Source organism: Takifugu flavidus, chromosome 11, assembly GCF_003711565.1.
Source record: "Takifugu flavidus isolate HTHZ2018 chromosome 11, ASM371156v2, whole genome shotgun sequence".
Taxonomy (NCBI): Eukaryota; Metazoa; Chordata; class Actinopteri; order Tetraodontiformes; family Tetraodontidae; genus Takifugu; species Takifugu flavidus.
Window position 1 is genome coordinate 5,756,671 of NC_079530.1, and position 15,529 is coordinate 5,772,199.

General features: G+C 43.5%; 1 protein-coding gene and 1 long non-coding RNA gene across 2 annotated transcripts; one reads left to right on the forward strand and one right to left on the reverse strand.

Annotated features, from left to right (window-relative positions):
• Positions 1-1,524: 1,524 nt before the first annotated feature.
• On the reverse strand, positions 1,525-10,324 carry LOC130533900 (uncharacterized). Its single transcript, XR_008952707.1, has 2 exons — positions 8,655-10,324; positions 1,525-8,552 (listed from the first exon to the last, which is right to left on the reverse strand). It is a non-coding gene; the product is annotated as an uncharacterized LOC130533900 (long non-coding RNA).
• On the forward strand, positions 10,312-14,046 carry six3a (SIX homeobox 3a). The gene is made up of 2 exons (XM_057047639.1): positions 10,312-11,536; positions 13,103-14,046. Exons 1-2 carry the CDS (start codon positions 10,845-10,847, stop codon positions 13,293-13,295), a joined length of 885 nt encoding a protein of 294 aa, XP_056903619.1. The 5' UTR covers positions 10,312-10,844; the 3' UTR covers positions 13,296-14,046.
• Positions 14,047-15,529: the final 1,483 nt, after the last annotated feature.

Here is a 15,529-nt window from a genome sequence, read left to right on the forward strand (position 1 = left end):
CTGTAGCTACCTGCCGCCGTAAAAACCTTCGTTAGGGCAAATCGGGCTAATCAGAATATGGACTCTAAAAATGGGAAAACTGAAGGCAAATACTGGAGGAACTGAATGGCAGAGGAAAAGTCTTCCTGGCCTCAGCTTGGTGCTTCACGAGCTCGCCAGTGCTGCGTAATTGCTGTGATTCCCAGAAGAGGGAGACATAAGTAAGATAAGTATAAATTTAACTCAAATACAATTAGGCTACCTCGGAGTGCTCAGCTAAAGATCTATTTTTATTTGACAGCTAGCTGCCTCCCAAACCCTCTGAATAAATGTTTTGATAATTCGTTACTACTTCTGCTGACTGGCTGGATGAGTGATGGGTATATTGGCTGGCTGCCCGTCTGCCTGCCAAGCTAACTGACTGGCTGACTGGCGAGGCCTCGTCCAGCTATGTGATGAGATCATCATCACTGGCAAGCATAACAAAAGACTGATGGGAAGAGGCTGGTGTGTGTGTGTGTGTGTGTGTGTGTGTGTGTGTGTGTGTGTGTGTGTGATGGCTTCATTCCCGTATCTGCACAGTTTTCTCTGTGGTTGAGTCAGTAGGCCAAGCTTGACCATCATCCTTTCTCATCTCTCTCTGACACACACACACCCCCACACACACAGAGACACACACACAAACACAAGAAATCAAAACACGCTCTGCTCTGCCTCAGAATATGGGCTTCAGGGTGAAGTGGTGCTTAGAGGGAGCCAACCTGGGGTCAGGGTGAAGAGAGACATAACGGAGACCTTTCTGTGGCGCTCTTGACCAGTCAAGCCGATTTATAGCACAACTCTCCCTCTGAAGAGTGAATAAACCACTGAAAATTTCACTATTAGATCATAGTTTTACACTGCTACTTCCAGCCAAAACCCTTCTGTCACGTCTAAAGGTGAGGGGGTGGAATAAAGAGAGGGGAAACTGGAAGAAAAGTGGAGCCCCCTGTTAGAGGAGACACATGGGGAAGGGATTTAATGTAACACCCAGCCATCTACCTGTCGGTCTAATTGAAGGGGAAGTGAGGTTTTCAGAGTACACAGAGCCAAGCTGCTCTCCTCTGTGGTGGTCTTAGTCTCAGGGGCAACATGGTGAAAAGGAGATAGGCAAAGCACCAAATATCTCTCTCTCCCTCTCTCTCTCTCTCGCTTTCTCGCTCTCAGGGATATTTTACATGGACATTAAATCTAAAGGAAGAGATGAAGACATACAACAACCAAGCCAGTTCTAAACTGCAGCTTCCTTTAATTAGATTTTTGGTTTTTTATTTGACTTTAAATTTATTTTTCCACACCATGTCATTTCTTTACACAAATGTCTCCAAAGATTAATTAGGAAACTACCTGTTATTGCATTTAAAAAAAATACAAAATATTCAAAAAAAATATTTTCACAAAATTTGCAGATAATGTCTCTTTAAAATAATAAAGTTTATATGTTAAATGATTTCAGGTGTTAATGAACCTTTTTAGCTATTTAATCAAGCAAAAGTGACACCAAAATGGCTTCAAAATCATTTTATTGTTTAATTGTAAGTACAGTGAAGTTAACTGATATGGAGACATTTTCATTTAATCTGCCAAACTGCAACTTTATATAGGTCTATGTGAACTTTATATCAGACACTCACTAATCAAATAGAAATTGTCTTTTGACGTCCACCCTATAATTTGGTTTCTTAAAGGAATCTTCAGCAGTACATGATAGACATGAAATTTCCATAATGGAATTCTCAGAGGAGGAACAATGATGCAGCAGCAATTAACAAGTGAATAACCCACCTAACCTGCAGACAGTTATCCTTAGTTAGATAACATTAATAAGCTCGAGTTATAAAAGAACATATATTTCCTTTCCAGGATTGACATGACAACTTGTCTTTTAAACAATCTATTCATCCAGCCACAAGATGCCAAAGGGCAGAACTGGGCTTTTTTTTTTTTTTTTTTTTTTAAATAAAAACTCTTATAAGATCACACAGCAGAGTTAGAAATCACAAGTGGAGCTTGAAAAAGACAATTTGATAGTTATTTCTGAACCACGCTCGTGATAATGATTTAGACTGAACCGCTTTTTTTTTCATTTTCAGAAATAGAACGTTGGAAAAGAATTGCCGAAGAGCTGCGTGATTGTGCTGACTGCTCGGTCTTCCGGTGAAGGTATAAACAGGCAGCAGAACTTCTCCTCATGGAGGCTGTAAACAAAAGAATTGTGCAGGAGCCGAGGTGGGATGGAAAGCGCTAAACTGGCAGCACCGGTTGACGTGGTGATGCTGCTGCGTCCTGTCGGGGAAGGTCTCATAAACGCAGAAAAACAAACAGGTTGTGCGCGTTTGCGGGCTTGTTGCTAAGTGAGGCCGCTGTGGCACCGAGGACACATCCTCCTGTAGGAAGGAAGAGGGGAGGCGGGGGTGGAGGGGCAAACAGGAGCCGAGCACGGGGCTCCTTAACCCCGCCGTGAACCCGAGACCTTACCTTCCGACGACTTCCCATTACCTCTGTACGGCACTGGGCGCACGAACTGTGCACGCAAACGTGCATCGAGCTGCACAGTCGGGTCAGACACAAAGGGGGAGATAAAAATATGATAGGTCTACGACAATAAGGCTGCTTTCCTTTATCATATTAAATGGACATATAGTCTATTATTAATGTTAGTGATAACCGGGGAGACCCTCCAACCCTTTATTGTCGTTAAATTTAAAAAAAATGAATCGATCTCCCACCAATAATGGTGAATAACAACCAGGCCGACAGTAATGTGATACCAATTTATTTCATATTCGACCAATTTTAGAAAGTTCTAAATCAGTATTATCAACAAAAACACAATATATTAAAAATAATATGTTGATTCCGCATGCCGAAATCACTGTTGTGATTAAGTCGCTCAGTTAAATCGACAGTCCAAGAAAACATGAGATTAATATTCGCAAATTTGTGTCACTTTAGGTAATATCTTGTGTTTTTAAACCTTTTTAAGAAGCACATTTGTTTATTTGCTTCCCATCTCTGTGCTGGGGCCAAGAGGCTTCTTAAAGGTTAGAAATTAGAGAATAACTGAGGGGAAAAGGGTCGCTGCTGCGTAAAGAATCCTAATGAAGCTGCCACAGGAGACAGGACGGAGGACATGTCCACGGCTACAGCTGCCACACATGAATGTTTGATAAGCGGGTGGATAATGGCGCTTTAAATCAGTCAAACATAAACATCTCTATCACGCTCTGACATCTGCCATCCACAGCTAATAAATGAGGCCTGAATAATGAATGAAAATTACAATAAGAGAGCGGGGACGTGTCAGGGCTTCTTATGGATGGATGCAGTCTATGAGGTGTGCTGTTTGGTTTTCGCCTGATATGGAGACTTCAGCTGATCCAAGCAGGGTTCTTCTTATGTTTGTGTGTTCTGGCAAGTCACATACCGGCTTCACTGGTTTTAGATGCGTGCGTGAGTGCGAGCTCTGTATAGAAATGTGTGCGTGTGTGTGTGTGTGTGTGTGCGTGTGTGTGTGTGTGTGTGTGTGTGTGTGTGTGTGTGTGTGTGTGTGTAACAACCTATGCAATTGCAACCTTGTAATGCAGCTTACTTAAAGGGATAACTGTTGAAATACATAGAGTCGGTTAAAAATTTTCTTCTTGGTTTAAATTCATTTTATTTTATTGATTTATAAAGAAATATAGCCTTTCAGTTAAAGCGGCAGTTTTATTTAAACATATTAAAAGGTGACATTGTTGTTGTTATCATCATTATTGTTATTATGACTAATAGTATTAATCAAAATAGCTACTTGTTGCGCTTGTCTTTTTGCACCTGCAGCTCGGCTCACCCGCGCCCCTCCTCCCTGCTCTCCCAGACGTCCGCTATTGATCTGGCCAGCCATGCCGAGATGTGTGACATAAATCGGATCGGACGGGTGCTGCTCACCCGTGAGTAACCGGTTCCTCGGTCGTCACATCACTCTGTTATTATCCTGTAAACTGAAGTTACAGAGCCGTTAGCTGCCGCTCACCTCTGATTGGCTGCCCAGTCTCCTGAGTCCACCTGAAATTACGTAAACAGAGGAGGGTCGTAACTGTTTAAGCGTTAGAAAAAGGTATTTTATTACTTTATCCATCTGAATTGGAACATGAAGAAATGTTTTTGTAAATTTTAGGGATGACTTGAGAAAGCGGGATTTTTTTTTCTTAGGGCTTTTAGATTATTCGTTTGTGGTTTGTAGCAGATTAAAACCAGTTAACGTGATGTTCTGGGACTCTTTTTAGTTCCTGTTTTTTTTTTCTTAACTTCTTAAAATCCGCATTAACCCGCCCCTAATTATTTAGACGAGATGTGAAGATTATTGTTTTGTGTGTTTAAGCAAAAAAAAAAGAAAAAAAGAAAGAAATTCAAAAAATTCAAAAAAATCAGTGCAGCTCTATTTCTGACAACATCTTTGGCCTCTGGTCAATCAACGGTAAGTGGAGTGATGGGGGGGCAAGGGCGGGTTGTGTTTGCTAAGGGTGTCATTGTGGAGCTTCTACTCATTATGGCCAATGTAAATAATCAAAACAACATTACAACAGCATTAATAGAATCGCTCTGTATTTTCGCCATTTTAAAAAAAATGCTCCTGAAAGTTTTTATTAGTTCGGGGTTTATTTGGAAAATTGAAGTATTTCACGGGAGTGATGGTTAACGTAAGAAACTAAAATGCAACTACGACTTTAAAGAACTGAACCTTTACGCTTGAAAAACAACCACAGAAGACATATGCCCGATAATAAACACTGTCTTCACGTACGATGGTCTCTGTCTTGTGTCATCATTCAGAGACTTCGTTCTTTACTAAATTGCATCTTAGAAATGAGTCTGTTTCCTCACTTAAATGTTAGAACGGGAAAGGCCAACCCTGAACATATGCACAGGTCAGGGTTCAGGGAGTGCGTGGCCAAAGAGTTGAGTGATCCAGGCGGTGAGTTCGCTGCTTGTTATTATCCATATCTCGCACATTAGTGGCTTTGAGAGCGATATGTCAGCCATACTAATTACATCTTGTCAGCTCCTGTGACACCCCGGCTTAAGGACCATCTCCACGGCTCCTATCTGCATCGATGTGCCGGAGCGCGTAATCAGCACTGACAGTCAAGTCCAAAACATTGTTTTCTTTCCAAGAGAAGTTCTGACATCGTTCCTGCTGACGTAACTTTGGTCGTCGTATCAAGTCTATAGGCTTGTGCGCGCCTCTCAGGTGCACGCTTACACGAAGAAATAAACGTGAGCCGACGGGGATGGTTTTCTCTTTAACCATTATTAAAAAGAGAAAAGAAAGATAAAAATAACATGCAAAGCTTGGGGCGATGCATCTGATATTCTCCCACATCAGTCCATCTACCTGGAAGAGTGAACTCGCGTCACACGACCTCCTCCAGCACCGCTGCTCCCCGTCACTCAGCTGCAACTTTTATGCCAGACACAATGGAGCCACACGAATTATCAAAGTATCTTCATCACCTAGCGTTTTTTGACGTACAGGTGTGGCCACTTAGTGACATGAGGTGTGTTTGGTCCAGGAAGCGTTTTACAATTAAGCGTTTAAACTAATTCCACCATAAACTCTGTAGGTGGAAGTTGTGGCTCCAAAATACACCTGTCTGACCTCAGAGGGGTAAACGAATGTTTACAATCTGTTCTACACATTGGAATTGCATAAATGCGGGACTTTATGCATTCGCGTTCCGAAATTTGGAGGAAGAACACCAGTTTATTTAATTTATGACCGCGTAGCGGCGAGGGACACACCGACTGGGCCTAATTGATTTCTAAGTGGTGTCTCTGTGGGTAAGAAGAGTCAGACTGGAATCCACTTCAGGGAACCGCCAACTCCTTCAGTTAGTACCTGCATTGAGGCGCAGTGATGTGTTGCTGATGCGGCTCAACAATCCACACTGGGGGCCAAACGAGAGGTGGACTGAGGGGTCGGAGCCCGATCACTGCCGTAGAGGGGGATGGAGGGTGGTTCTAAATGAACTTAGATCCGCAGAGGCAATAAGCTGACATGACATCATTCACCAAGCAATACGTGACGCATCCTGACTGTGATTTCGACAAACTTTAAATCAGACAAAATGCAATATTTTACCCGCGGGAGTGAATGTGCTGTTTTGCAGTAGCACCGAATAATATATGTATACTTATTGAAATGCATTTCCCACTCCATTTGATTGAGACTTCGTACACGCGCGTGCACGCCCGCGTGCGTGAGCTCTTGCATCACGGAGTCCAGACCCGCGGAGAAAAAGCAGCTCTCCGTGGGTGCGCAAAAGAAAAGGAGGAGCGGGCAGCCGACTCGCAGCTCCACTCTTCCAGCTCTCACACACAGGATCCGGACGCACGGCTCCATTGAGTAGGAGAAGGCTTTTGCATGGAGGTTCATTAGAAGTAACGAGTTGACACAAGGTAAATCTTAATGTTGAGGCGCCTTTCTTTACCGGCCCGGGGAGGAGCCCTCATTAACTGTCGCTAACAACCCGTGTAAATACACTGATTGGACAGCTCCGATACAAGCTCCGAGCCCTGCCAGGAAGTGTCCCTAATGAGACCACACAATAAAAACAATAATAGAAAAGGGGAGAAAGGGGAAGAGCTGGAGAGAGGGGGGACAGAGAGAGGGGGAGAGGAAAAATGAAAAAGCTTTACTATTTTACTTTTACAGTTGGCGCCAAGTGGAGATTTAAATCGGCATTAATTTAAAATGTTATTTTGCTCATGTCTGCCCCATCTGCTTCTTAACATTCAAAGCAAAATTGGTATGTTTAAAAAAAAAAAAAAACTTCTACACGAGGATTGGTTAATGCACCTAAATGACAGATTAATATATTTTACCCGGCTTAAGTGTTTTGAATTACAGTCAAATGCGTTTCACGCATCAAAATATTTAAAATGAGAAATATAAAAATATTTCTTCAACAGCGGAAAACGCCTTTCTTTCCGCAGAGCAAGAGAGAGTGCACTGTAAAAATATTTATTGAATTGTGTGTTTACTGTGTTCCGTTTAACGTGGCAATGAAGTGATGCCATTCTTTACGCACTGGAAGAATTAGGCAGAAATCTTTCAGGGTAAAGAAATTCTTGATGCTATTTCTGAGTAATGAATAGGCGAAGATATTTAGACCCAGAAACAACTTATAGTGTGATAAAAATGTTACATTGGGGTTCTCTCCTGTGTCAAGGTCAAGGATTGTCAAGCCGCATAAGAATGGATGTCAAAACTCCGTGAAGCGTCGAGGCTTTCTGGATATTTTTTGCAGTGTGGAGGCAGAGTCCGTGTGGAGACCGTGGGACGGAGAGGATAGTGCGCCCCGTCCCGACAGCATCACACATCTACTCTTCACAGACACACAGGCTGTTTGTTGCGTTCGTTTGAGATTTTTTTTAAAAACGGAAATAGCGTAACGTAAAATGCGAGGAGGTGAACGATCATTTCGAATGCTGAAACTCTACTGACAATAATCTGAGAAATGTTGTAGATAGCGATCGAGGAGAGCCGTTTTGCAAAGAAAAGAGATACCAAAAGCCGCGACTGCTACAGAAATCTACAGAAAAAAGGGTTTAACCTGGCAAAGAAATGAGAGTGTCGGTCCAGTCCTGCAGGCTCGGAATGGTGACCGCGCTGATCCCTGCAGGACGAAGAGGAGAACAGAGAGAAAAGAGAGCAGAAGGGACACTTCTCTGCACTGTCTACAGATTTATTCAAACCGTACTGGAATTTCAAAGTGAATAATATAGATTTTTAAACTTGTCGATGTTTGAAGGTGCACGGGGGGAAAAAGAAAACGGAGTAAAGCTGGTTATTTTCTGGGTACGTACCTGTGATTATTCCGGTGTCTGGTCCTGTGTATTGTTGAGACGAATTCAGGATGGAGCAGCAGCCACATGAGTCGCTCCTGGGTTTGTCAGGGGGGTGTGCTGCTTTTCACTAGACAGCCTCAGTCAGACCGAGGTCAACGAGGGAGCAAAATTAAATAAATAATACGGACATTCAAGCACAACAAGCCTTGATTCCGCGCCTGCTTTCACTTTCTGACAATAGTCAACACCTTTTTATTTCTTTCTGTCATCAGGGGTCCCTTCTCTCTCTCACTCCACATGACGTAGCATCTGCTTTGTTTATTTGCTGCCCTTATTGGAACAGGAGTTACTAATGTAGTAATTTAGAAAGCAACACATCAGCCGGTGCCTCATTCATAATTTCCAGTGCGCGTTTCGGAGAATATTCAGAGCAAACAAACGCGGGCGCGTTACTCTGGCAGAGAAATTATTCATTGGTAAAAAAGTTTTCAAATGCGTTGCAAAAGTTTCTCACAGTCCTCCAGCATCGCTGTTTAGGCGAGGTGATTCCCTCGACGCCCCGTTATGTGATTCAGCCTGCAGAATTGTGTTTGTGTTGTCGAGCATTTGGAGGTTTAAGGCGTAAGTAAACGGAGAAGAGCCTAAATGCGCGCTGTGCATTCAGAGCTGCCGTCCCCCGCTGCTCGGAACATTTAGCAAGCCTACGGATAAACACACAATCAGGGCAGGTGAATAAACTTTTAGGGGGGGTGTTAATTACATGCTTAACGTAAACAAAAGGCGTGTTTAAGAATGTGAATTACCAGTGGCTTTTCCTTCAATCCCCATTCAGGTTTTACATTTCACCTCTAGTCTTTTCTAGGGATGATTTCCGAGTTGCCTGCGAGGGCAAACCTCCCAAACAAGGCTGCTCACAGCACATAATGCTAGATAAGACCTGCAGCCTCGCTTCCAATGGTTATCACCCAAATTGGTGCTCCGGGAGCCCGGACAGGTAAGGCTTTGCATAGCCGGAGCAGCAGTGCCAGGAATGCACTCACGTTGGGGCCGAAAGTACATGAGAAAGAGAGAGAGGAGAGAGTGGGAGAGGGAGGGGGGTTAGTTTTAACACCAGCGTGAAAATACCAGCCTTTACTTCCAGTCCACAGAGCTTTCCACCGGGACCAATTCAAGTGCCACTTGGAATTAGTCCTCTTGGTGTTCGTATAGCAGTGCAGCGGACAGGTTTGATCCCACACAGCCTTCTCCCACACATGCGCGCACGCACGCAACATATAGAAAAAGACCCAAAGTCTGATCCAGTAAATGGATTATCACAAACTCTTCAATCTCACCCACAGACGGAAACTCACCTGAATGCAAAGAAATAATATCGGAATAATCATCACACCACCTCACAGGTTTAGTGATTCAGAAGATGGAGGTGAAATGTTAAGCTGGTCTGGTTCTCCCTCCAAGCTGGAAGTCGGTGGTCTGTCCCAGTCCCGGAGAATGTCAAAAATCTGAGAGAGCGAGAAGGAAAAGTTTTGAATTCCTGTATGATTTGGTAGAAAGGCAGCTTAGGATCATTATGTCAGCTTTATTGAGGACGGATTAAGCCGAGTCTAGATGCTGCGCCGTGCACGGCCCTTTCATAATGTGAGCCCTGTTCTGTTGGAGCGGACTCACACTATTTTAACACCCTGTAAGCCCTGTCTAAATATGAAGCCGCCTTAGCCATAAACATGAAAATCACACCGCCACGGCTACTGGTGTAAGCCGAACCGTGTGACTGGACGAGGACATTGATCACGTCCTTACCCTAAATCAAACATAAAAACATGGCTTTTATGTCCCCAAGAAGCTTTGTGTTGCCATTTAATTGCAATTCCACAACTAATGGTAGTAATTGGAGGGTATTAGTATAAAAAAAAAACCGAGCTAAACTGGCGACATTAAGAGGGCGACGGCATGGCAAAGTAGTTTAAAAGCTAAAACGCACTTAGCTTTGTTTAATCAGTACAACGCTGCGCATCGATGTTCATTTGGAACCCTAAATAATGTTGGAACTAAGGCAGCGGGCAGGGCGCCAGGGCTGCGCCGGGGGTCTGTGAGTTAGGGCCGGCGACGGCAGAGGGGGGGAGCGGCACCACACTGCATCACACCCGGACACACAGCAAGTCCAACCCAAGTCCACAAAAGATGAATACGATTAGACCTGTGTACAGATCTGACCCCCGGTCTACCGCAAACATTACGTGCGTGTCAAAAGTCATCAAATAAATAATAATCATAGTCATAATGGAGTGATAACATTTGTATGAAAAAGACAGACGTCCCCAGAACCGCTTAACCTGTCAGCAAAAGCGATGACTTGATCACAAGACAACAGTGGTAAGCAAAAATGTACAGCGATAATTTGCGTCTATTCAGAGCGCGTATTCCGGAGTCGCCGTGACTGGTTGTCCATTTGTCACCCTTTAAAAAGCTCCGGCTGCCCCTCTCCCTCCCTCCCTCCCTCCCTCCCTCCCTCCCGACTCCGCCAAGCATCTCCAGTCTACATATCTTCTTTAGCTTTAACGAGACTCGTTAAGATCGCAATAATATTCCACCCTCTAATTGCTCATTCCATTCAGCAGATAGGCGAGCATTGCCTTGCGCCTGATGCGGTGCGGTGCGGTGGGAGGGTTGCTGTGGAGATTGGAGACTCTGATAACCCCCCGTGCGTGTTGCACAAGTGGTGAAAGCCTCGCGCTACGTACTGGCTAATGATTGGCACGCTTGACAGTGATTGGCAGGGCTGCCATGACAACGCTACAACGACACCAAGAAGACCAATAGAAAAGGGAAACAAAATGTTTCAATGCTACACTCAACAGCGGATTTAGGGGGGAGATATTATGAGGCTGGTGTCATTAGGCGATAGCCATTGAATCATTCAATCTTTTTTACTAGCCGTGTTTTTTCGGTTTTCCCTTTTCTCGGTAATTTTCTTTCTCTCTCAGGTCATTTCCATGGTTTTCAGATCCCCCTTAGAGCTTTATCCCTCCCATTTCTTCCTGCCAAACTTCGCTGATCGCCCTCTGCTCCTGGCGAACAGCGCTCCCACCACCAGGTCTCCAGAAGACTTGTCCATGTTTCAGCTACCGACCCTCAACTTCTCCCCGGAGCAGGTGGCAAGCGTCTGCGAGACGCTGGAAGAGACCGGGGACATCGAACGGCTGGGCCGCTTCCTCTGGTCCCTGCCGGTGGCTCCGGGAGCATGCGAGGCGATCAACAAGCACGAGTCCATCCTGCGCGCCCGGGCCGTGGTCGCGTTCCACACGGGGAATTTCAGAGACCTCTACCACATCCTGGAGAACCACAAGTTCACCAAGGAATCGCACGGCAAACTGCAGGCTATGTGGCTGGAAGCGCATTATCAGGAGGCCGAGAAACTCCGCGGCCGCCCGCTCGGACCGGTCGATAAGTACCGGGTGCGGAAGAAGTTTCCGCTGCCTCGGACCATCTGGGACGGTGAGCAGAAGACGCACTGTTTCAAAGAGCGGACACGGAGCCTGCTACGGGAGTGGTACCTTCAGGACCCATACCCAAACCCCAGCAAGAAAAGGGAACTGGCTCAAGCCACTGGACTCACTCCCACACAGGTCGGAAACTGGTTTAAAAACAGAAGGCAACGAGACAGAGCAGCGGCGGCCAAAAACAGGTTTGTGCTTCGCTCTTTTTGGCCAAAACAAGAGAAAAGTTTGTGTAAAATGCGCAAAGTGAAAGACGAAATTTTATTAAACGTGTTGTTTACTGACCGAGAAAAAGACAACTGTGTCAGGGAGAGAGAGGAGAGGCAGCGGCCACATTTCTGTTATGCAAGAACCGAATACAACCGAATTCTTCTCTGTTATTAATAATATAATAATAAATATTCTTACACAACGTTCAAGCACGTAGTTTACATTTTGATAGAAAACAACCTCTAGTAAATCTAAAAAGTCCAAAATATTATTAAAATGAATAATATCTAGCTTTTAATTCGTCAAGTTTCTTACAAAGAGTTGTTTGTATTTTTTTCTAAAAGACATTTTTTATAAATAAAAGAAACGCTGAAATTGTTGACATCATAACAATTTATACCAAGATAAGCCCATTGTAGCATAAACAACTAATGCATCTGGCTATAATAGTAAAAAAAAAATCTAACAATATTATGATGATAGATATTCAATAATTAGGCAACATTTCTTTAGGCAAATTTTAAATTATTCACTTTTATTTTAGATAAAAATCTGGAATAAATCTGTTTTCACAGAAATGTAAAACAGTGGAGTCCTTTGCCCTCATTTATTAGGATTTGTTCATCACTAAAAATACGTGATTCTTCTCATTGCTGGAAAAAAAGATGATTTGAAAGGATAATGGAGATATTATTGATATTACTGGACTAAAAACAGCCCGTGTATTAAAAACTATTTAAAGACATAGCTGTATTCATAACATCAAGTATGGTATCATTCCACTGAAATATTATAATTGATTAGAAAATAGCTCAGAGAGGACTAAGCCATATGAAGCACATTCTAATCTTTTAGCTAAATGAATAGATATATTTCCATGCTGATATTATCCCACCGCGGTGGTTATTATCATGAGTGGACAGAAAGGAAACATTTCAGATTATTGGAGTTCCCAACGTCACACATTTATACACGTCCATCAAAATAAAACACATTTGTGACAAAGCTTAGTGACATTTTACAAACGGACGCAAGAGTAATTTCATTCAAATTATGTTTTTTCTTTTGCAACTGTGGGGGACAATTGAGAGGGACAATTGATGTTACGAGTAAAATGGCCACAAACGCGGAAAGAAAACTGAGAAAATAAATAAGATGAAACAATCATGGAAATGATTTAAATCAGAGATTTATATATAGAAGGCAGCAGCCTGGAATTAACGCTTGTTTTCTTGTAATGATACTAAATCCCAGACTGCTGACTTGCGCGTCGATTTTTCCTCATTATGTGGACAAAAAGGAGAATCCATTAAATTTATTCCAACATTTGGTATTCTAAATAGTGCTGTGTTTTGTCCCCTGGAAGCTGGCTATTTGATAAAAGCATGCATGCATGGCTGGGGCCGGCAGGGGGAAAGAAAGGCGAGTTTGAACCCCTATTTTGCAGTAGGAGGAGGGGAAGGGGGACATTCTCAGGTCTAATTGCCATTTCTCTGATTTTCTCTTCTTTTTCCCCTCCCCTACTCGCCTCTTTTCTTCTCCAGGCTCCAGCACCAAGCAATAGGACCGAGCGGTATGAGGTCCCTATCAGAGGCCGGCCTCACCCCTCACAGCTCGGCAGAGTCGCCCTCGACCGCAGCCAGTCCCACCACCAGCGTTTCCAGTATGACAGAGAGAGTTGATACTGGGACGTCCATCCTGTCTGTCACATCCAGCGACTCTGAGTGCGATGTATGATACGGAGGAAGAAAATAACCTAAAAACAAACAAAAGAGAAATATTTACAGGGAAAATGGACCTGAGAGGAAGAAAAAAAAGACTTGTGAAATATCTCGGATGAAAAAAAGGACCGATTGATATAAAAATATTAAGATTAAAAGAGATAAAAGCACGTCTTTTTTTTAATTAAGAAGCGCTTTCAAAGGACCCACGCCTCCCTCTCCTTTTCATACCCCCACGACACACTAGACTACTAGACTATTGCATGTCTTTTTTATTTTTGATTTCGTAATCAGGGAAAATGACCTAAGTTCAAGATTTTTCCATCAGGAACGTCGGTCAGAGGGAATAAAAACAGCTCGTCTTGGTATCTTCGTCGTCCGCCCCCATCTCTGTTGACACTGACGGCTTCAGACCCGCCACGCAAGACAAGATGCAATCCTCTTTTTACTTTGTGTTCATCAGACAATCATTTTAAGTCCTATAAGCACCTTTTAAATACACTTCTGTCACTGCCTGTGTGGGGTTCATGCTCAAAAAGATGACGAACGGGATCGTTTATGACTGTATCAGATTTTTATTTTTATTTTCAAAATTTTATATTGAATTATGTATATCTCAAATAAGGCGATCATTCTCCCGGTCTGTAAAATACGTGTAGAAATATGCCTGTATATAATTATTGCTCTCCCCTCGTCTCATCCTCTTTTCTATCCCTTCCTCACTTTTCTCGACTTGGTGTTCCTACATAAAATATTTGTCAAACTTATACTGAAGTGCTCTAGGAGTGTTTGTGGGATTGGTGGGGGTGCGGTGGTGGTGGTGGTGGTGGTGGGGGGGGAACACTGACCTGTGTTTATCAGTCACGCTCGTGCTAAAAACAAACAAAAAATCTTTATTACTCCATTCAGCCTGTCTCATCCTTCACTCCCTGACGAACTTCTGTACATTATTCAGTGTTTCCTTCCTGCGGTTCTGATGTTAATTTGTACCATACATTTAAAATCAAATACAGTATTCTGTTTGTTATACCTCTTTGCATGATGTCTGTCTCTCCATCCGATTACGGATAAGGACATTGTTAAGTGGTTGAGCACATGTTCATATTGGGCCATTATTGGATTGTGGAAGCATTAATGCTCATCGTGGCTTATGGCTCGGGGACCAGGTTAGACGGTCAAAGGGCTGAACTCGTCTAAATTTAGTCGTTTAGTTTCCAGACTTGGCTTTCAGGGTGCTTTTACTTCTTCCGCTGGTGTCCACGAATCAAGCTGTGGTTTTCCAGGCGATCGCGTCACTCTTGGAGAAATTCGAAAGTTCTAAATTCTAGTTTTCACCCATGTTCGTCATCATATTACTTTCTTTATTGTTCAGATTTCGGTTAAATCTCCACAACTCTGCACTACTCAAACACTTGCAAACGTCAACGCCATGTAGCACTTTAAAATGTGAGTGCTATTTCCCCTTTTGTTTACCGTTGCTAGTGAATACAGAAATTAAGTAAACGCGCCATTAAATGGGCTAATCACGATGGGACTCCTCCCCTGTCCCAATCTCCCTTTGTGGGTCGCTGAAAAGAGCTTTTCTTCCTCGGACGAGAACCATTTCCCCCTCCAAAAAGGCTTTCTCTCCTGCAGTCCCCTTCCATCTAAATCCCCAACCAATTATGCGCTAGGCCAGGCCAAATTTGTTGCAGGACGCTGTTGGAGGAGCACCAGTTTCGGAGGAAACACTTGCGCAAAGATTTCTTCTCCGTCCTAAACGCGCATAGTTCTGAGGGTCCCCCCGTGACGGGGCTTTATTAAAAGTATGCAACCCGTGAGTGCTGCAGCAGAAAGTAGGACAGATGCTGCTGCTGCAGCTGCCTCGGGTGGAGAGCAGAACTTACAAAACGGAGAAGCGACTCTTAAAACGGCTGCAGCGGCATCGTGAGCGCGGCCATGCGGCTCCTTCAGCCTTTCCGCAGGCGTCCGACTTTATGGAAAGTGAAACTGAAACTTCTCTATTTTGACAAGTGAAGATCGAGGCTAGGCTGAACAAAGTGGTGTGTCCTAAGTTTGGAAAATTGGCCTTAAAGCCAAAGAAATAAATCTGCGCAAAAGAGGGTGAAAAGGACGTTAATTTTAGATAAAAGCCAAAGAACAATATCCACTCCAACAGTGGCTAATCGGGCACATTTACATTACATTTGTTAATCCAATGGATATTAACAAAACGGAATACAAACGCGATACAAGCATTTTAAACGTCTA

Bases quoted from the DNA above. Each gene is read 5' to 3' on its own strand.
- six3a (XM_057047639.1), top strand. From the start codon at position 10,845: ATGGTTTTCAGATCCCCCTTAGAGCTTTATCCCTCCCATTTCTTCCTG. The intron at 11,537-13,102 runs GTTTGTGCTTCG...TTTCTTCTCCAG, and splicing joins GCAGCGGCGGCCAAAAACAG to GCTCCAGCACCAAGCAATAG.